Here is a 22497-nt window from a genome sequence, read left to right as displayed (position 1 = left end):
ACTTTTAGTCCATATCGCCCAGCCCTAATTCCATATTCCAAAGGTATTTATCTATATATGCACTAATATTATGGAAGTTTGGAAGTCTGTTTTTTGTTTGTTTAAAATGAATTACTCTTCTGACAGTGGCAGCAGACAATGGCCTGGACAACTGTGTCTACAAGGTAGCAGTGAGCTTCAACACTGAGATCTTTGGCACCTTTCGACAGACTGCTGTTTTTGACTTTGGCACAGAACCTGTGCTAATGCAAAGGATCATGGTGGATGCTGCCTCTATTGAAGGTATGTTGATGCAGCTGTGTATAGAAAATGTATATAAATAAATATAGAATTATTATATATTAAATATATAACCTTTTTGAACATATTTAGGTGTTTCTTCAACAAAGTACTGCAAATAATTATTTCACCTCCTCTCTTGTCTTTTGTTTTCCAGATCTAGAACATTTGATGGCAGCCAGGCAGCAGCTACTGATGACTGCAAAGCGCTGGGACTCTTCCTGTAAAACCATAGTAGAGTTCACTCCAAATGAGACAATGGCTGAACTTGAGCGCAGCCTTCTTTCCCGCTATCAGATCCCCCTGTCAGCTGATCAGCTTTTCACCCAGTCAGTCCTTGACAAGACTCTGACCAAAGACAACTACCAGGCCAGACTGCACGACCTGCTCTACATAGAGGAGATTGCACAGTATAAGGAAGTTAGCAAGTTAGTACACACCTTTTGATGGATTCTTCTCACCAAAGTTGTAAAACAGCTGATTTAGAATATTGTCATTGCAAGATGATCACTGTTAAATTCCACAACAACATGTAAGCCTTAACCAGTGCTGTTTTAACAGGAATGCATTTTTACATACTGCGAAGTCTGGAAAACATTTCAGAAATTAGACTTAATTAAACTTAATTATAATTATGTTGATACAATGCCAGTGCCTAAGGCTGATGGGTGTATATGTTTTTTTTCACAAGATGCCAGTGCACCACAAGGTGTCAGACTCGAACCTCAATGTGAATTTGCAATGTTAGTGATCTGCCACACAGTTTGACTCAGTGCCGGTGTCAATTACATCACAGTTCATTTCTTGGATGAAGTTAGAGGAATATAGGGATTTTTTGTCTTAATTTAAATCCCTTACCTCCTGTATCACTGGTTTAACAAAGTGTGGTGCACTGATTCACACTAATACCCAATCCTGTATTCAGTAAAGTGAGTACAGTATACATCATTCACCAGAGAGTTTCATTTCTGGCTTTACCTTTGCTCTTAATTGGATCCTATCTCATGACACTTTCTCATTTTACTTGGTCAGGTTTTAAATAATAGATCTCTTTCTGGTCTTACTTGCACAATGACATGTTCTTTTAATCTTGTGCATATATATAATCCCCCGCCTGTTAAATCATCCATGTTGTGCTAGACTATAATACTTTTCATGACTCAGTCTAACTGGGCGAATTAATTCCTGTAGGGTTACTCCAGACATTTAAATGATGGTTTACTGATAACCTTAAAATATTTGTATTACCGTAAATCTTATTTTAGTTCAAATGTGTCTCACTATAATTTCATAATGAAACCATTTTATCTTACCCTTCTCAGAAATGACACGAGAACTTTTATATCAAACTTTTATTGCACTGCAATGCCATGTCCAACTCTATTTGTCTTGTGCTTGCTCATGCAATTGCATTATCGCCCATAGTGTGTTTAATGTCCACACAGTGTGTACTCGCCTGTACCAGTACAGTACCTATACTGTACTGCAGTTTTCTCTCTCAAGCAAGAAGTCTCTCAAGTCTGTGTTCCTTACCGTAATGTTATTTGAATAATAATTTGGTTTCATCATTTCAGGTACAGTAGAGGCAAAGAGGCAATCTTGAGTAATAATTGATATAGAACAAATTTTAACCGCAGGTTTGACTTCAGAGATTATGTAAAAGTAGAACTCACTTTTGCCTTGGTCACAAATTAATGTTTTGGGAAATTGGTGCTAGTTTAATTGACAATTAATAAAGTAAAAATATTTTATAATTTATATAATTGGTTGTGATGTTTTAAACTTTCAACTGATCTGCCAAAATCTAACCAAATGTTTGTGATTGTCCTCCCAGGTTTAACATCAAGGTGAACCTCCAGTTGGTTACCAGCTTTATGCTGACTGGCATTTCAGTTGGAGCCAAGTATGCTCAGAATGGACAGCTCTTTGCACGCTTCAAACTCACTGAAACACTTTCTGAGGTAATGGGGTTGTTTGCATCAGCATTTGCAGTAGACTCTTCCTTTTTTTTTAACCTAATTGTTGATGACACTTGTAGTCCAAACTTGTCAACTAGCGAGCTCTTCTGAGCATTGTCTTTTATTACCTTAGGACACACTGGCTGGACGGTTAGTGATGACCAAGGTCAATTCAGTACTCCTTCTGCCTTTGGGCCGTGAGGGGTTCAGCCATCCACCTCCTGGTGTGAAAGAACGTGTTTATGAGGCTGTGATTGAGGAGAAGACCAAGGACTACATCTTCCTAAGGATCTGCAAAGATTGCTGTTTGGAGCTGGGACTACAGCCTGACAGAGAACTGCAGGTATAACAACATGATGCAATATGACTACTTATTAACACTGCTACATATCGATTCACATATGTCCTAATTCTGATAATTTAAATATTAAATTATGTAAAATTAGACGGTATGAAAAGGCGGAACTCTGAAGTGCAGCGTGCCGTCACCCGGACATTTTATAGGGAGCACATAACAAAGAAGCATGACTTGTACATCACTATAACTGCACACTTTGTCACCGATGACTGGCGGGCTAATTTCACAGCTGTTGAAAATATAGCCTGTAAATGATTTACATTATGATAAATATGAAATATGTAAATTCTGATGTTACAAGTTAAGGTTGCTGCTATCTTTGGTTCTTTACAATGCAGTTTACAGTACAATCCCAGTTTACACTGTTTACTTTATACTTTTTTTATTTAGTCTAGAAAAAGATAATGGAAAATAATTAAACTCTTGTTTCTCATTACAAATTCGCTGTTGTTGAAAATAGCAGTGGGTAAGTGATGAGTGATCACACAGTGAGACAAAGACTTTACAGAAGACAGATTGAAAGTGCATCAAGATGCATTGAGTTGCATCGGTAATTGTTTTATAATCAAATCGTGAGGTACCTAAAGATTCCCACCCCTATTAAACCATATGTTATTATCTGTACCAAATGACATAGACACGTCCTATACTGAAGCATGGGGTGTCTTTGTCTTGCTGTCACTGTCAGACGCAAAATAAACCTCAAAGTGGAGAGGGTTGCTGTGAGGTCTTGTAATATAAAGCTTGTTGTTGTACAGTCTTGGAGATGTGACTTAGTATCTGGCTGATGATTGTTATTGCATTACAAAACTGTGACGATGAAAGGTTCATCCTTTCTAGTTTTTTCATAAAAAAATAATACGATGGAGGAAGGTATTTATTTTTCTTCCAGGAAAACCACCTGTGTGTGCCCTGGCTGCCCTAGTTTCCCTGGTTCTGAGAAATATCGCTTTATTAAATGATACTACCTTTAGTAGCATCACTTTGATGTATTACTCCTCCCCAGTCATCAGCAGAGGAAACAAGGTTGTGTTTGTTCTCAAAACAACCCTCCACCTTTCTATAGTGGGCACATAATCTTATTCTTGTACATATGTTGCATGCATATATGCTTATCTATCTACCTATCTCTTGATGTGGATTGTACAATATACGGCATAGCAGTGATGTTTCAAGTATTCTCAGCGTTACATGCACCTGATTAAACCAAGTCATCAAATGGAAATGTAATGGGTGAATATAAGGACGCAGCAAATTATCTGATTTAGAATCACAATCGGGTTGGTTGAGGTGTTTTTGACTAAGTTATCAACTACCCTGCTGTGATCAATTTTAATATTGGTTTTCCTGAATATTTGATGTTATGTTATCATAATCGGGTAAAGGTACTTGTGGATACAGTGCATTGAAGTATTATGAAATATCTTGGAAAATAGTCAATCATGTAATAGGTTGCACTTTTTTTTATCAGACCCTTGTTCTCTCAAAGAAAATTGATTTGGGGGGTTGATATGGATGGTTTGGCAGATGATTTAGTACACTTGGTGTTTCCTCTGTGTCAGGTGGAGCTCCAGTTCCAGCTGAACAGACTGCCACTCTGTGAGATGCAGTATGCCCTGGATCGCATCAAAGATAACACCATCCTTTTCCCTGATGTTAGCCTTGTCCCCACCATCCCTTGGAGCCCAAACAGGTGTGTATACTCACATATGCTCAACTCTCTCAGTAAAAGTAATCCTCAACAGATTGATTGTACAGAAACGTCTTTAATACCTACACATCACATTAGCTTGACAAATACCCTCATGAAGAGTACACCACATCAATTTGAGAGTTGCCTGAATATCCGTCTCCTTGCTGACTTAGCTGTCATTCTGAAATGCTGGCCGCTTCATGCAGCTTTAGATATCTCTCTGAAGTCGACAGGTGAGAGGAGTGAAGCAGTAATCCTTATTGACTGGAGCTAAAGTCAAATAGAATCCCGTGATTTTCCAGACTGCTACTTTATCTCCACTCCAGACTGTGATTGATGTAGACTTCCGTTTAATTGGAAGTTGGATAAGTGAGTGTGTTTTATTAAATATGAACCAAAGAGTTCACATTTGCCACAAGTCATGGTGCAATAAAGCTTTTCCAGCTTTTTTAAAGTTTTTTTTTTGTATGTAATAACTTGTGCAAAATGAAAATGCACTTTCATTAAAGGGTTTTCACTGCATTTTGCTTTGAATGTTTTGAGGAGTGAATCAAAAGACTGAATAACCATGCTGTCACGTCCTCTCCACATCTTCCCTTTCACAACTTTACTGTTTGAGTTAATAACATTCAAAGACCAGATGTATCTGCATCACTTCAATAAATTAGCTGCCATGCCTCTCCCTCTGGACATTGTTTGATTGTTATGTCCTAATTTGTCGTATCTGAGTAAGGATGGAAACTATGCAGACTGTTGGTGTTTTTTTCTTATTTTGGAAACATTAATTTTCAGCCAAGAGGAGCTTGTTTATATTTACCTTGGTTACATTTAAGGAGAAAATATGGTGTGCAGTAAATAGTTGCAGTTTTCATCATTCTTAACAGTATCCTTGATCCATCTTATTTGCACAAATAAGCGCACACAGGTTTGTGCAGCTATTCTTCTTAGAACACTGGATTGACTTCTGTTAATTTCAAAGCTAAGCCAAACTGAAATGTATTCAGTACAGTAAGTTAATTTACAGATGCTCTATTCATTCTTCTAATCATTTCCCTATCACCTTTCAAACTCAGGCAGTGGGATGAGCAGCTGGATCCCCGTCTGAATGCCAAACAAAAAGAGGCCATATTGGCCATCACCACACCTGTCGCTCACCCCCTACCCCCAATCCTCATCATCGGGCCTTATGGCACAGGCAAGACGTTTACCCTGGCACAGGCTGTTAAGCACATCCTCCGCCAGGACCACAGCAGGTTTGTACATGTTATTTTCAAGGTGTATTTTTAATTAATTTTTTCAACTTTCTTCAAATACCTTAACGTCTCCTCTTGTATTGTTGTAGTCCCTTTTAACCACAATCCTACACATCTTACTGAAATGTAGCCCAAAGCAAATCCCTGTCATGTCACTCTCAAGAGTTGTTCCATTAGTGCAGCCTAATACAATAACTCTGCAAATACTCTGTCTCCATGAAGGTTATTATGGATCGAACTTAATGGTCATTTTGAAAGCTGGGTGAAATGGAGAACCTTTTTTGTACCAAGGGCCATTTGAATGTTTATAACATCCTTTGAGGGCCATACTAGGTTATTGAACACATATCTGTCTCAGTAAAGCCTCTCATGTCAAACTACAGTGATGATGGTGCTAATAACATCTAGCTCTCCAAATTTAGGTCAGTCACTGTTGATTAGGAGCCTGTATTATGAAGCTGGGTGATGAGTTGAATCTCTTCTTGATCAAGGATTTCCATGTGTCCACACTAGTTTCGAAACTGAGCTTCTTAACAATATAGGGGTTTTTCACATTAAATAATTATACTTAAACTATAATACTTTCATTTCAATTTAACAGTTTGATTCCCAAAAATAATCTAAAACATTTGAGGTCAGAACAACATACATAGACTGTTTCTCAGTACATGGAAATCAAATCTAAGCTGTTTGATGTCTTTTATTAGAAAAGTTAAATAATCCCCAATGAAGGACACTTAAGTCAGACTGACCTCATCACACATTAATTACCTCTCTATTTTTGCCATAGAAACAGTCTGACTTGTATTCATAATATTTTGTGTTGGTTTTGTTGTCGGCTAGTTTCACATTTATTATTCTTAACATATTTTTAACCTGTTTTTCCAGTCCCCTTTGGTTACATTTTTAATGTTTAAGTTTTAAATTAATATCGATATTTGCATATGAGACACAGAATGAGACAATATTGTTTTGTCAATATTAAGCAAATCCTCGCCATTGGTTGAGCCATGTCATCCTGGATATCCTTCTGCAGATATGACCTAAAATGTATATTGCAGTAATTGTATTGTATCATGGTATATATGTTTTTAAAGGTATACTTCACTCATAACATGATTTTTCCTCTTTGCATTTAATAAAATGGTATGTATCTGAAAAGTTTGTTTTTACAATTGAACGGTTTTATTTTATAATGATTTTCCGATAAAACTGATGAAAGTTAAAACCCACGAAAATCAAACGGTAAGGGTTAATGGAAGACTTCCAAAATTAGCCTGCCAACCAATCATGTTGGTTCATTCTGTCCTATGGCTAGTGGCTAATCCATTACCTTTTATTTTATTTTTTTATCACTCACTGACATTTGGAGTTATAGTGTACAGGCACAGCTGTAATGGAGGTGGCAGGGGATGTTTGAATGTGCCGTCACCTCAGATTTAGCCCCAAGCCAATAACAGCCTTGGGTTTAACATTTAAAATTTAGTAAAGACTGGACTGCAAAGTGAATGTAGACTGCAAAATGTGTGTCCATTCACATGGACCTTGGGACACAAAATGTGCAACAATAAAGGGCTTCCAGATTTTCTTATTTCCTTTTCCTTAGTAATCTGTGTGTAAACAGCACATTAAGTTATGCATTTTCCTGGTTCAGAAGTAAAGCAATGTTGCACAAGCACATTTAGTTTTCCCTGGTCTTCATTAAAAGTAAATGCACTACCTCGGGACAGTGTCCTCTAAACAGAAGCTCACAATATTTTTCTGTTTTGTCAATATGTGTGTACTGTATATATGTAATGTAAAAGAAAAAAAATGGGCTGTGTAGTAATGTAATATTCATTTGGCATTTCACTTAGAAGTATGTTTAATATTCTATGTTTAGGATGAATTATAGATATTTTAAAAGCTCAGACAAGGGGAAGTGACCTCGCGGTTGTGCTACCTGCTTATCAAACTGGCAAAATAGTGACGATTTCATATGTAGTCCCTGCTCAGGCGTACCTTCTATGTGTTATTATATAAGGTTATTATTATTATATTAAGTTATGTCTCACTATGTAAGCTAATATATTTTTGCACAACTCTTCACTTGTTGTAAGTGATAATTTAAAGCAGTTTAAAAAGACAGTTCATGCACAGATTTCACAAGTGGCATCTACTGAAGGTGATAGTGTTGGTTTTACGTTTCTTGGGTTTGTCTTTGCCTCCAAGTATAGCAGCTGTTTGTTATGTTTCCTGTCTGACTTGGTCTGTCTCTGGTCTGTACAGGGTCTTGATCTGCACCCACTCCAACAGTGCAGCTGACCTTTACATTAAGGACTATCTTCATCCTTATGTTGAAGCAGGCAATCCACATGCCAGACCTCTCAGGTAAAGAAACATACTCATCGAAACACCATGTGATGTCTGAAGCCAACTGTTTAAGTTGATTTGTGTTTGTTGTTGTGATGTATACATCACATGGAGATTAGTTGTTGGAAGGCCTGCTGTCATAATGTCACATCCATATTTTTCTGAGATTATTCATTGGCTGGATATGCAGACATGTCAAATTTGGGAATATGACTCCAAGAACTCTCCCTGTTTAAGAACTCCACCTGGAGCCAAGGAGCACACACAGATGCACACGACCTGCATACACTGCACCAGTGATTTCCAGTCACATTTTAGAAATCCTGGAGGTCACGGATGAAAGGAAAGCAGTGCCAATTTGATCATCCATGAATTAACATGACAGCTTTGTGTGCCTATACACACAGGCCTTGGGACCGTACGGGCAGTCAGATGGCTTGTTTCACAGAGTGGATGGGCTGTTTTCAATGGGTTCCATAGAATTCCGCTATAATCACACACAAGCACTCGTAAATCTGTCCCATCTTCAAAAAAATCTTTTAGGGACCAGTCGTGAAAAAAAGCCAGACCGTCATCTTAAACGGTGTGTAAAGCAAATACAGAGAATTTCCTCTTTGCTTATTATACATATTAGAAAATAGTTTCTGAGAACATGTGAAAAATTACAACTACGGGGTAAGACTGAAAACAGTATCTCCAGTGCTCTGTTCTAAAAATATGGCTCAATGACACAACAGAGCCATAGTTGGCATAACTTCTCCTTAAAATGCTGTAACGATACAAAAACCCTGAGGACTCTTTGTCAGCCGTTTACTCATATGTAATTGCACCTGCTCCTTCACTACTGCCTTTGCTTTGCTAGCTGGCTGAGATGTCTTTGTCCAGGAAATGTGTCTGAGAAAATGAAGTACAGAAGAAGAACAGAAAAAATTAGCAGACTCCTGGTGTGAGGCTGCATACACCACTGATAGAGAAAGAGAGAGGACAGGACTGTAGTTAAAGACATTTCCCAGTTTTGGGATCACTTAAGTGCATCCAGCGCTGTTTGTATACAGTATGATGTTAAACTGCAACCAAAATGGTGCCTCTTTACATATTTGTTGAAGGAGATGATCTGTAAGGTATTTCCTTCCTGCCTGTATGTGTAGGTATACAGTATCTGTTGCTTACACAACATATCGTGTGTAGCCATGCGTCTGAATGGGAATCTGTCCTTAAAGTATTTACTGACTCTGAAAATAGTTTGCGCCTTTTTGACACGATATGACGGGTCAAATAAATGAATCAATTTGTGTTAACCAAAACTAGTACTTATGTTGAATTGATCCACAAAATAGACTTGAATTTTTGATGATGCATAAAACATACTTTAACAAACATAGTTTCCTAATCCTTTTTCATCTCACTCTCCAGGGTATACTTCAGGAACCGCTGGGTGAAGACGGTCCACCCAGTTGTCCAGCAGTACTGTCTCATATCCAGCACACATCTCACTTTCCAGATGCCTACAAGGGAGGACATCCTCAGGCACCGTGTGGTGGTGGTCACCCTCAGCACCTCCCAGTACCTCTGCCAGCTTGACTTGGACCCCGGTAAGTTATATATCTCCCTTGTCAACTTGGAACATGAGAATTTCTTAGAAAAATAGTAGAATAACTGAAATATAGTTTGTATTGTTCAAATAATTTTCAATCAAAAGACATTTCATCAGATGTACAGAATGCAGCAATGGCCAGAAAAAAATGTCCAATGAAACATTATGGAATATGTGATGTGTCTATTATGATCTTCAAATTTAACTGGTCAATTCAGGAATTGTGGAAACATTTTAAATGCCAATGTCATGATGTATGGTTAAAAACTACAATATACTATTGCCTTCTGAAATCACTTTGCTTTCAAACCTCATCTTGCTTGTTTCTTGTAAAATAATTACCTGAATGGTCCCTTTTGCACTCATTTTCAGTGTGAAAAGGGTTAGGGAAAAATAGAGACTGGGTATGTGAGGTTTTGGGGTTGCTGTTGGGTCACCCCAATCACCCCTAAATCATTTCTGCAACACTGTGCCTCTAAACTCTTTACCTCTGTTTTGTTATTATTCCTCTTATCTTTACTTTTGTTACCATTGTTTTGTCCAAACTGTAACATTATTATCAGTCCAGTGACAGATAGCAGCTACAGAAATGTAATTAGGATCTCTTGTTTTAGAGATAGGTTCCCCAAGGCTGGCAGCTGTGTCCCAGGTGAAACATTAGGCCCTGTTCTCCTTCATGTCTACGCGTTCATCTGCTTGGTTCTCATAAAGACCAATTTTGCCTCTCTCTAGCCTCCTTTCCAATCTCTACTTCCCTGCCAGGGGAAACATTCCCATTTGTAATGACCCATGTACATCATTTGCGAGCATTATGTGGCCCTTGCGTGTTCATGTGGATCATAGTAAAAGAGCAAGTAGGCGGGATGCAGCAGGGCTACTCTTGACTGCAATGTGTTGTAGAGGTCAACAGAAGTGCCTGGCCTCAATAATTAACAATCTGATACAAGGGGTAGCACATTTATGCAACGTCCCAATGGCTGCACTGTTTGGGCAAGACAGGGAAATAATGAACAGCACAAAGCAAGCTTTGATAGCACTGTCTGAAATTACTCTCCTCTTGGCATTCCATTGCTCTCAACACAGTGAGATACTGTGCAACTTGGCTGTTCATTAATTTATACACAATGCTGAGAAATTACTCAAGTGCATGATTTGAAGTTCATGCCTATTCTCCAGATCTTACTCATGTGCATTATTGTATCCATATTACACTGTCTTCCCAGTAAGTGACCTCTTTGACATCAAACAGTCTTTGCTATCTAACAACTCATTATCATAGACTCATTATTACATAATTGAAAAAGGATGTAATGTAACCATGTTGTCAAGATTTCCTGGAGATATTTAACTCATCTACCTATCGATAATTATTATTTTTTTTTAAACTTATTTCTAACATGAAAAAGAACCAGATAAGAAAACACAATTAAGAGAATGGTGCACAAAAAGGAGTAGGTTGAATTTCTCTCTTTAATAACTAAATGGCTTAAAATATGCTTAAAATATGCTTAAAACCAAAGGTTTTGATAAAAACAACACCAGAGAAGGTATAAAAGATACATTTTAAAACAAATTCAAAGCCACACACTAAGGCATTAATGCTGCCTCAAATTGCTCTTTTTTTCCTCTTATTTCCAACCATCACATTTCATATCTGCATAAATGTTTCAGTTGAAATGGTAGTCCGGCTTCAGACTCTGTTTTCTGGTTGTTATTCAGGCTCTCCCTTACCTGCTCCATGCTCCTCATTTGCAATGCTGTTTCATCCCCTCCTCCTATACGGTTGAGCACTGTTTGAGCTTTTTAAATCAGGGTTCGACTACTGTTCACCTTTGGTTTGAAGTGCTGGTTAAAAGAGAGAGGGTGACTGAGAGAAATAATGTTCTAATGTGACTGTAATTAAAATATTCTCATTGCTTACGCTGGTCATCATCTGAATAAACTGGGCTCTTGTTTGATTATATTCACTTTGAAACGTAGCAGTGTTTCATTTGTGATTTTGCGAATGTTACATGTAAGCTAAATCTAAGTAAAATTATTTCTGAGATTTGTGTTACTGTTTTGTTTTGGTGAATGGCTGGCTACAAGTTACACAGCTTTTATAAATTGTCATTGCGTTAGACCGGCATTATCCTATAATTAAAGATGGGCAATGGATAGCTATGTTGCAGCTGTGATTGCTGCTTCATCTAAGCAAGCAGTGTTATTTATGCCACCTTATCAAAATATAATAAAATTATACAGGCATCAAATTACAGTTTTTTTCAAGTAACATTGGTTTCCTCTTTGTTATGGCAGGGTTGTTCTCTCATATCCTACTGGATGAAGCAGCTCAGGCCATGGAGTGTGAAACCATCATGCCTTTTGCTCTAGCTAGCAAGACCACTCGCATCGTGCTGGCTGGAGACCACATGCAGGTAAGTACAAGGAGTCAACAACGAGTCTGCAGTTGTAGAAAAAGGTCACATTTTGGTCTTTGCTTGTATGTAAATCTGCAGATCACATCAATTCACAGACACTTAAGGTCTAAGGTTCATTGTCTCAGATGTGTGGAGGCTTCTCTTTGTATAATTAGATACATTAAAATGAAACTTGTTGACCTTGAAAGTTATATGTAACACAGTGGCAGAAAATAGATCCTTTTGTGCTTTGCTGTGGATTACGACTCCACTCTTGCTTCAAATACAAAGGAACAGACAGTTGCCACTGTCACTAAACCAAAGACAATGCACAGGATTACTGGTCAGCAGTGGATATTTCTGAGCCAAGAGTTGGCCATGCAGTCTTATTGTCTAGCACTTTACCGTCCATGTGAGGCTAGGGGGGCGGGAGCCAATCCGAAGGGTACACCCTGGACAGGTCGCCAGTCCATCACAAACCCTGGCCATGCAGCAATTGCTTCAATTTATACTACATTGTATACGGGTGTATCTACCTTTCTCTCTCTCACACTTCCCTCCATTGAAGGATTTTCTCATTTATTCCTTCATCTCCCTATTGCTCCCACAACATTTTGCCTCATCTGTCATAAGTGGAAGAGCCAGCTAAATTATCAATGAAAGCTAAGGCCTCTGTTGATTTTCTTTTTTTTTTTAAATATATGTAATCTCATGGATATATGAGATTATCACTTTAATAATGTGATGGAATGGTGAATCACCTTTAACATCCTTTGAAACTAACTTCACTCTTCTTTCTCTCCCTGCCCCTGTCTTTGGCTCTATCCTTTGTCCCTTGATTTGCAGCTGAGTCCGTTTGTGTACAGTGAGTTTGCACGAGAGCGTAACCTGCACGTCTCGCTCTTGGACCGACTGTATGAGCACTACCCCAGCGAATTTCCCTGTCGCATCCTCCTGTGTGAGAACTACCGCTCCCATGAAGCAATCATCAAGTAGGTGTTAAGCCCTCAACACTGCCTTGGGTTGACATGATGGCTAAAAAGGTGGAGGAAAGATGAGACAATAGAGAGAAGAGGTGATGGAAGGAGGAAAATGGGGAGCGTGCAGTAGAGGAGAAGAGTTGACAAACTTGGGGTTGTCCATAGAAGAAAACTAGGTTCTAAAGTCTACATTCATGCAGGCACTAGCTTTATGAAAAAAAAAAAGGAGCTGTGAATGAGTACACTTCAGATATGTTATTTCATATTTTTAGCTGGGTGTAGTTAATGTTTTTATGATTGGATTTGCTTTAAATATTAAAGTCATGATCAATGTTATCATAGACATCCATATCCATAATTTATCCTTTTAAATATCTTACAGAGAAAGTGTTCTTTAAAATGTTTTTTTTTCTCTTACCCTTCCTACAGCTACACGTCAGAGTTATTTTATGATGGGAAGTTAATGGCAAGTGGAAAGCAGCCCTCTCATAAGGACTTTTACCCACTGACCTTCTTCACAGCCAGAGGAGAAGATGTCCAAGAGAAGAACAGCACTGCTTACTACAACAATGCTGAGGTATGTGCTTGAAGAACATTGAAAAATAAATTTGCTGGTTATGGAATAAAACACATTTTGATCAGTCTATCTGCAGAATAACTTGGTTTTGGTCATTTGTTCTGTCTGACCTTGGACCCTTTTGTGGACATGTTCCCAAATCATAAGCAGTGCTTAACAAATTACCACCATCTCTTTGATGTCCATGTCAGACCTTTCCATTTTAGTCTAGATGGACGGAAGCAGACTCTTGATTATACGGTTACCCAAATTCATTTCCTGGTTGATTGTGGTTCCAGCTGTAAATGAAAGGTTCCTTGTATACTTCTTTGCACTATTGTCAATAAGTGTAAATTGACTATTAGTTTTACTTTTTGAAAACCACACAAACAACTACAGAAAAGAGAATCGACATTCTCTTCACACATGCCCAGTGTAGGGATGCAGATTAACTCTGACCTTGAGTCCAAATCCTTTTCTGGATATTTGAGAATTCCCCTTTCAAATGAAAACATAGCTGAATGAATGTGACCTTCATTTAAACCTTGCGGTCTCTTTTCTGTTGTGTTGCTTCGCCATCCCCTCAGGTATTCGAGATTGTGGAGCGAGTGGAAGAGCTGCGCAAGAAGTGGCCGGTGGCCTGGGGGAAGTTGGACGAGGGCAGCATTGGAGTGGTGTCCCCATATGCTGATCAGGTGTTTCGCATTCGTGCTGAGCTACGAAAGAAGAGAATGCATGAGGTCAGCGTGGAGAGAGTGCTCAATGTCCAAGGTGAGAAATGGCCATACCATGAATTACAAGCCAGAATTTTTCTATATGAACTAAGAGAACCTCAAAATACTGAAACTAAAGCTTTAATAAATTGTCAAAATGTTTTGTTGTAAATTTTTATTTCCCTGAAGTGATAGCACAATTTACAAAATCTGATTGAAACTGAATCTATGTATGTCTATCTATCAGCCAATCAACACCGTAGCTCCACAGAATACAATTAAATCCAAAAACTGATTTGCCTGATTTATGAAGATTGTTAACATTTCTTTTATGAACGTTATATCATAACAGTCAGTGAAATAATTTTTTTGCCTGAACAGTAAAAATGTTGTTGATTTAATGTACATGTTGCCCTTTACATCCTTCAATTCACCAAATCCCAGTACAGCTAGTTAGGACTGCTTTTCACAATCTCTCATCTTCTCCTTAGTGTGGCTTTCATTCATTGCATCCAGCTGCTTTGTATGAGTCATTAACTCCTTCATTAATCACACATAAAACAAGTCGATGGATGCACACACTCACACACAGGAAAACTGCTCTCCAGTTGGTGCTTAGACTCAGACATTTAAATTATGTTTTTGCACCATATCTGTTAGCCTTTGGAGTCAGATGAAGATCAAATTACGAGTAGACAATTTGTTGCAAGCAATCTTATGAAATGGCTTCATTTTTCACTCCAAGTATCATGGAAGTTAATGGATTCAAAATGTTGAGAAAAAATGTGTGAAGATAAGTATTTCATACTGAAATATTCTGTTGCTTACTTCTTAGTTAAGGGAACTGTGTGCTTCAATCCATCAACTAATCTACTTCTTTTAGTGATATGTGTTACTTGTACAACTATTCTCAGAGTACTTAGAAAGGTTGTATTGTTTACAGGTAAACAGTTCCGGGTGCTGTTCCTTAGCACTGTGCGGACGCGGCATACCTGCAAGCACAAACAGACGGCCATCAAGCGCAAAGAACAGCTGGTTGAGGACTCGACAGAGGACCTCGACTATGGCTTTCTTTCCAACTACAAGCTACTCAACACAGCTATCACCAGAGCCCAATCCTTGGTTGCAGTTGTAGGAGACCCAATAGCACTGTGCTCTGTTGGGCGCTGCAGGTAATTATGAGCATTAAAGCCTGCACTGTGTAGAAAATTATGCTTGAAGTGCCTTTCTACTTCAATTAATACTTTGTATAAAGGCGCAGGGTATCTCACACCATATGTTTTAAAGGTTGGGTGCAAAGTCGCATGTAATTTGTTTCCTTTTTTGAGCTTTTGGTTGCAGTCCTTATAGCTATAAGCTATATTTCACTGCATAATCTTAACTCCATTTGAATCTCTTCAACTAATCTCTACACCTACCACAACTCCCATCTCCATAGCAACTGTCTGTTTTGTCTCTGCTTGTCATCTCAGTGAGCCAGACCCATTTGCTGTTGCGGTTGCTACTAATGTCAGCCTGCAGAGATTGAACAATTAGATGTTTCCAAAAAGGGCACATTATTTGACCAGCGTTGAATCCTTTCCCAGAAACAAAAGGTCTAGGTCAATGAAGTAGATGAAGAGTGTCAAGATACAGTCAGTAGGAAGTAGCTTAGGCTAAGCTGGGTTGGGATGTTACTAAAGGTTGGAAGCCAATTTTTTTTCCTGCTGGTTTTCTGACTACTCTTATCTTGATACTAAGTGTAGTGTCAATTTTTGGAAACGATTAATTGTGTTCACAAAAACTGCCAGCTCATTTGTTAATAGTTTATGGAGAGATTCTATATGAGCACTCCAACTGTTTTACTAGGCACTGTTTTGCCTCCAAGCTGTACTTTGTTTCCATTTAGTTTCATCTTTTTGCTGATTTTCCTTTTACTTATTTTCACCCTCTTGCATCTCCTGTGCATTTGCAAAGTTTGTTGAAAATAGACATTGTTATTTTATATTCATTCGCAAAAGAAGGGGAAGCAGGAAGAAATCAACAAGATGATTAAGTATGGGAACAACATGTGTCAAATTTTTGTCGAATTGTCGGCCTTTTTTTCTTTTCTTTTTTTTTAAAGCAGCAGCGTGGAGGGTGGAAAATATTCTACATTGTACTACTTATTTTTAGGCTCAAAAACATGGCTGTAATATCCAGTATGGACCATCAAAGCAGTGACCAACAACTAAACAAAACAAAAAAAAATCAATCACGCTGATCTAATCACAAATAAAATCAAACAGCAGTAAGAATAAAATAGGTGATAGAGCTGCGTGGATGAGCTATATGTCATCCGCACCCGCTGCTAAATAACAATAATCCACCCGCAACAATGTTTTTTTTCAACAATTAATACCCGCAACCGCCAGCCACCCGATCATCATTAATTGTTGTAGCAGTCTGCTAAACATAATATGTTGTTTTGGAACACAGCAGCTGCGCAGATCCTCTAGGTCAACTAATTTGTCCCTCGTTTCAGATCTAGTCAATATGTTAACCTACAAATTATTTATTTATTTGTTATTTCAACCACGACCTTCACGCACGCTATCCACCAGCTCCACGGATTACTGATGTGCGCGTGTGTAACCGCCAACCGTGCATCTCTAATAGGTGAACTTATCTCACCATTTCGGCCTAGTTTTTGTTCAAGAACACAAGAATGTCCACGTGTTTGGGAAGAAGGCGAGTGCGGAGTCTATTCACTATTAATCCCGGCGGCAGAAAAAACTCTCTCCGCTGGCACGGATATGGCAGGGATACAGAGGTTGGCTTTCATCAGACGGCTCATGTAAATCTGCGCTCATTAAGTGTCCACCAGTGTGCAGGATCTTGAGTGGGTGAAGTGCTGTCTTCTTTTGTGTAGCACACTTTATGATGTTTATTTGAATAGGCAATGTAATAACTTGAAAGACAAAATGCAATTCACAAATACACATGAAAATCCCACAAGCCCCGACATTTCGACTTTTTTCTCTCTCGATTTCTGTTTTTGTCGAGGTGAGCCTGTGTCGATTGTCGTCGTTTTGTTGAAAAAAAGTCCCAAAGATGATCTATAAAGCACTCGAACAACGAACAATGAAAGAGAATATAAGTAAATTTCTCCATCTGTTATTCCCCTTTTTTAATTTCCAGAAAATTCTGGGAGCACTTCGTCTCCATCTGCCACGAAAACACAAGCCTACATGGCATTACCTTCGAGCAGATCAAGGCTCAGCTCGAGGCTCTGGAGCTCAAGAAGACCTATGTCCTCAACCCACTGGCCCCAGAGTTCATCCCACGTGCCCTCAGACCTCTGCAAGCGCATCATTCTTCTTCACAGGCTCTACATCTTCACCATCATCCACATCCTCAGCACACACAGCCCACCTCCAACAAGCAGGGTCCACAACAGCAGCAGCAGTCACCCCCCAAGGTAAGGTGTTTCTCAGAAAACAGGACATCAAACAGATGTGATGTGCGAGAGTAAAATTGTTGGAGCGATTTATGCTATGTGGTCTATACTTAAATCAATACATTAGTGTTTTAAAAACAAAGATGCAGACGGAGTGGGGAGGCAGAAATGAAATTAGGTAAGGTAGGTAGGCAAGCCAGGGTAAATTGTGTTTTAAGAAGCTGTGGTATTGATAGTTTTTCTGTGTTCATAGGGTAACCATTTACTGGTTTGTGGAAATGGCATAACACATTATCAAGAATAAATTGAATGCTGCATTTTAGAGAGGGAAAATCATAAAAGCTTTAATTTCCACCAGAGGAAATCACCTTATCATTCATTTTAGACCCAGATAAACAACACAGATAGGGAGCTGGATTTGCAGGTCGGCGGAAGGATGTGATGCCTGATTGTTTACCTTAGGTTGAAATGTCTTTGTGTGTCTATCCTCCCTCCTGCCCTGAGGTAAAGGTTAACGAAATCACCACAGCTGCCAACCTGCTGCCATCACCCACTGGGCCTAATGAGCCACAGCTCCGCAGTGGAGATGCACACACAGACACTCTCTCTCCTCTGCTCACTCTCTTCACATTTATACTATATAACTTTCAGACACAAAGCACAGACTGTGTATGCAGTACCAGTATGTACTGTAATATATAGTTTATCTTTGCATACATATAAATGTTTGTAATTTAAAGCTCAGACCAGTCTCTCTACACATTGATTGATGCATGATGTATGCAGCCAACAACAATTACAAATGTGATTTGAAAAAATAAAATAAATCACAATACCTCCTGAGAAAAATCTGTTGTCATCTGTTGCTTCAGTGAGACATTTTCATCTGTTGCTGACCAATATCACAGCAGTAACTCACTTTTATTCTTAATAGTCAGGTCCAGTTCATTGAGATGTTGCAGCTTTTTTGGTTGATCATTATCCACTATGGGTTGATGTGTTGAAGTGAGTGCACAGGACAGTGTAATTACTTGCATGCAAGTGTGTACGAGGCAAACATCGATGCTATAAACGACGCAGCAACAGAACAAACAGCGAAACCTTAATTTATGATCTCTTATGATGATATGGGAACTGTAAGAAATGTTTTTGGCTGGCTGCCCAGTCTCACAATGCTCAGTGACTTAGACATTATAATTTTTTTTTCTTGCAGGGAAAACATACAAGCCACACTGAGCACCTGCCACCTGAAGGATATGGTAAGTTTAAAAGCTACACACATTTACATATGTTATCAAAGTGAATTGTGAAAAATGCTTCTCCTGTGTTTTTACCTCATAATTATTTTTTGTCTTGTCTGATGTTCCATAAAAAATATTTTTCTTGTGTTTCAAAACATTAAGTCTTACTTCCTTATTTGTTCTGCCAGTAACTCATCCTACATCCTGCAGCTTATCCATAAGTAGAGCCGTAGAAAATCAGTCAAAATCAACAATCAAAACAATTTCATACCATGTTGCAGATTTTTTTTTTTTTATAGCTGACTTATTTTCAAGAATTTAACAAAGAAGACAAAGGAAATGGGTAATGGAGTAACAAAGGTGTCTAAACAAGTTGCTCAGAACTTTAGCTGGAAGGATGAGCGTACAGAAAATGTGTTGTAAGCTTCAACAAACCTGAAGACAAAAATGACATCAGTATACACTATTGCTGAAGATGTAACAATGTAATACAACCACGCACAAGAGAAAACATCCTCATTACAATTCTGTCCTCATTACTGTATTTTGTGTATTAGAGACGGGTTTTGAAAATTTGGCAGTGAACATAGCCATTATTTCTTTTTTCTATCTAACTACAAGCATACAAACACACGTTGACAGCTTGATATGAGCCAGTCTAATGCCCTGCCCAGATGGGAGCATGGCTGCCTGAAGCTACTGAAGACACCAAAGTGATGCAGCTGTGAACAGCACAGCAAGGATTTAATAGGATGTTCACAAGGGAAGACGATCAGTTTGCTTCAGCCATTTACAACTGCAGATTGTCAAGGTGCCAAATTAGCTCTAACTGGAAAAAAGAAAATCTAATGAAATGTGGGCACATCTTTTCTTTCTGTCCTTTATGTCAAGATCAATACAGGTTATATTAATATTTTGTCTTTCTCACAATTGTAGTGTGTTGGCAACACTTTCCTATCTAATAATAAGATTTAACTCAATCTTGTGTGCCGCCTGCTGTCACTTTGTCAACACTCCAGGGTTAAGAAACATATGATTTCACTTGTATTACATTTCCACACTCTCATTGCAGTCCAACCCAACCCTGCCGTGCTGATGGGAAACCCTATTCGGGCATATACACCTCCGTTGGGCGGTACACCAGCAGGCATGGGCAAGTCACCCAGTCCTGTGCAAAGGATAGATCCACATACAGGTGCCAGTATCCTGTATGTTCCAGCTGTGTATGGAGGAAACATGGTCATGTCCATGCCACTGCCAGTAAGTTTTCTACATCTAATGACCCATTTAAATACAAAGCCTGTATACTGAGCTACTATTCAACTAATGTTTAAGTCTCATATTTCAACTGATATAATCATCAAAAGTGCCACATGGTGTGTTGAGTAAAATAAAGATAAAATCCTTCAAAGGTCTTTCTTTCCTTGTTGGACAGTCCTAATGTTAACCTCCCTATATTCTGTCTTGGAACACTTATCAATTATTATTATTTTTTGTCTAGTTGCCTTGGCCAGGATACCAAAATCGCTTTGCCATGGACCCTCGCATCATGAGCCACCCTGCAGCCATGGCATACAACTTCAACCTGTTGCAGGCACAGAATCGAGGCTCCCCCATTCCTTACAGTGGAGTGGCCCACCCCTCTCCTCTAGGAATGGGCCAACCCAGTCCTGATAAGGAGCCACAGGCAGACCCCATAAGAAACGGTTTGCCTTTATTTCAATCACTACATCAAATAACCACCCAAAACTGTTTTACTGTAATACTTCAATACTATCAAATACAAAAAAGAAATTAAACTGTACAGAAGCAAAAGTTTTAAAGTTTGTTTTGTGTTTTGACTTCATCTTAGGTAAATTGGAAGCATGTCCTAAGTCAGAACAGAGCCGTCTTCTGACACCAGAGAGGAAAACGGCTGACATGAAGGAAAAACAGGTAAGTCATGTGTGTGTTTTTTTTTTCATCTCTTCTATGTAGATCCTTACAGCCAGAGCTGGAACATCATATGACGTGCCAACTGTGATTTTTTGTGTATATTTTTTGATTCAGGGAGATTTAGACACAGGTCGAGGTCTAGACTCACAGACGGACGGGCTGGTTGGATTTCCCAATGCGCTGCTCCATCGAAAAGACCCCCCATCCGCGCAGAGACCCCTCAATTACCACCTGGCACCCCCCAATACAGCCTTTCCTCCTCATCCTGCCAGTGGAAGACCATTTCCCTCACAGTATCCAGTCTCCAGGCTTCCTTTTCGGGTCAACCAGCCTCAACACCCAGGGATGGCCCAGCAAGGACAACAGCAGCAGCAACAGCTCAGTCCAGCCTATGCTGGTGGTAGCCACAATGCTTCCTTCTTCAGTGGCCCAATACCTTCTCACAGGGCTGTTCAGTCTCCCACTTTGGATGGATCAGAGTCTGGAGGGGTTGAGGAGATGGGTAGCTCCATAAGGACTCCAATGGGCCATCCAGGAAGCCACCATCCTGGCCTGTCGCAGCATAACAGGGTCAATAGCTTTGGGGAGGATGGACAAGATGGAAGCTTGGGAGATGGTCTGGGTGAGTGCAAATGTAGATATTTAAACTTCGCTAAACAAAGGAATTGGTTTTTCAATTTATTGACTAATTTACATTTAATGAGCTATCAGAGTGATCAACGTATCTTTAAATGTGTTACAGAAGGGAAGCTGGTGAAGCTTTATCATATGGTCCCCATCAGTTTCCCATTATTTATTTTTTTGTAAAAAAAATAATTTGCAATGTAATAAAAAAGGCTTTAAGTATTGTGAAACACTGGACAAGGTCAGTTTTTTGTGTGTTTTCCAAGAGGCAGATTAGAATCTGGTTTTCCACACAGCTTGGTCGATATGAAGTTCACTTTTACCTACATTTTTACTGAGGCTGTTGACACTGTTAATTACATTGCTTTTGCAAGATTATCTTTCTAAGATAAATCATACATTTTCTTATTAATTTAATGTTAATTTGATTACAGTTAGATTACATTGTTCACAATGCACTAAACAGACAGCAATGAGAGATGAGAGTCGGGACAAAGTTCTTTCACTGCTCTGCCTTTTTTGTGTAAGATATGTATTCTTCATTACATGACTTTGCAAGTCGATGCTGGTTAGCTAAAAAATAAGATGAGTATTCTTCATGTTAAATTGCCATAGGACTTGCACATGTTGATTAAGTGTCCGTGTTAAGGCTTAAACAGTAAAGACGCGTGTACTTTTTCAGTAAATCTATGTGCAAACCTGAATCTTACTTTGTCTTTCGTTGCTGTTGCTTTTAATGGCACAGAAGTTTTTTCTTCTTCTCGGTTAGGGTTCTTTGTCCTAAATTGAACTGATTTACTAAGAATTGATTTACAGTGACAACACCAGTGACCCCAAAAACTAATCACATGGTTCTTGCCCTTTCAGACCTCCAGGGTCCCTTGGCTCTAGAGGCCCTCAGCCAGCAGCAGCAGCAGGCAGCCAGACTGGGCCAGTGGGGAGAGGTAGCTGGACCTTTCCTGCAGGGCAATGTCGCCTTTCCATTGCCCCAACAGCTCACCCACCTCGCACAGCCTGGCATGCCTCGCATCCCCCATCAACTGCTCCGAGCTGCTAGTTGGGGCCTTGGTGCCAATATAGAAGATGACGCTGTTTCTTCTGCCTCCACTGGACCACCGTACTCAAGGTAAGATTGTTCCATTAC

At 39.1% G+C, this 22497-nt stretch overlaps 1 protein-coding gene across 1 annotated transcript in view; it reads left to right on the top strand.

The window, feature by feature from the left end:
- helz (helicase with zinc finger) overlaps positions 1–22497 on the top strand; it is a 39465-nt gene that overhangs the window by 10125 nt on the left and 6843 nt on the right. Inside the window, exons 11-30 of the mRNA XM_058641497.1 lie at positions 127–282; positions 437–707; positions 2114–2240; positions 2371–2580; positions 4158–4288; positions 5362–5541; positions 7810–7911; positions 9307–9485; positions 11786–11904; positions 12733–12878; positions 13296–13443; positions 14010–14193; positions 15079–15307; positions 17295–17574; positions 18767–18812; positions 19867–20054; positions 20296–20500; positions 20647–20729; positions 20844–21351; positions 22221–22479. Coding sequence (XP_058497480.1) covers positions 127–282; positions 437–707; positions 2114–2240; positions 2371–2580; positions 4158–4288; positions 5362–5541; positions 7810–7911; positions 9307–9485; positions 11786–11904; positions 12733–12878; positions 13296–13443; positions 14010–14193; positions 15079–15307; positions 17295–17574; positions 18767–18812; positions 19867–20054; positions 20296–20500; positions 20647–20729; positions 20844–21351; positions 22221–22479 — 3751 coding nt within the window. The remainder of the gene's footprint in view (positions 1–126; positions 283–436; positions 708–2113; positions 2241–2370; positions 2581–4157; positions 4289–5361; positions 5542–7809; positions 7912–9306; positions 9486–11785; positions 11905–12732; positions 12879–13295; positions 13444–14009; positions 14194–15078; positions 15308–17294; positions 17575–18766; positions 18813–19866; positions 20055–20295; positions 20501–20646; positions 20730–20843; positions 21352–22220; positions 22480–22497) is intronic.

This window comes from Solea solea, chromosome 10 (assembly GCF_958295425.1).
Source record: "Solea solea chromosome 10, fSolSol10.1, whole genome shotgun sequence".
Taxonomy (NCBI): Eukaryota; Metazoa; Chordata; class Actinopteri; order Pleuronectiformes; family Soleidae; genus Solea; species Solea solea.
The sequence above is the reverse complement of the archived record's forward strand: the minus strand, read 5'-3'. Positions and strand labels throughout refer to the sequence as shown.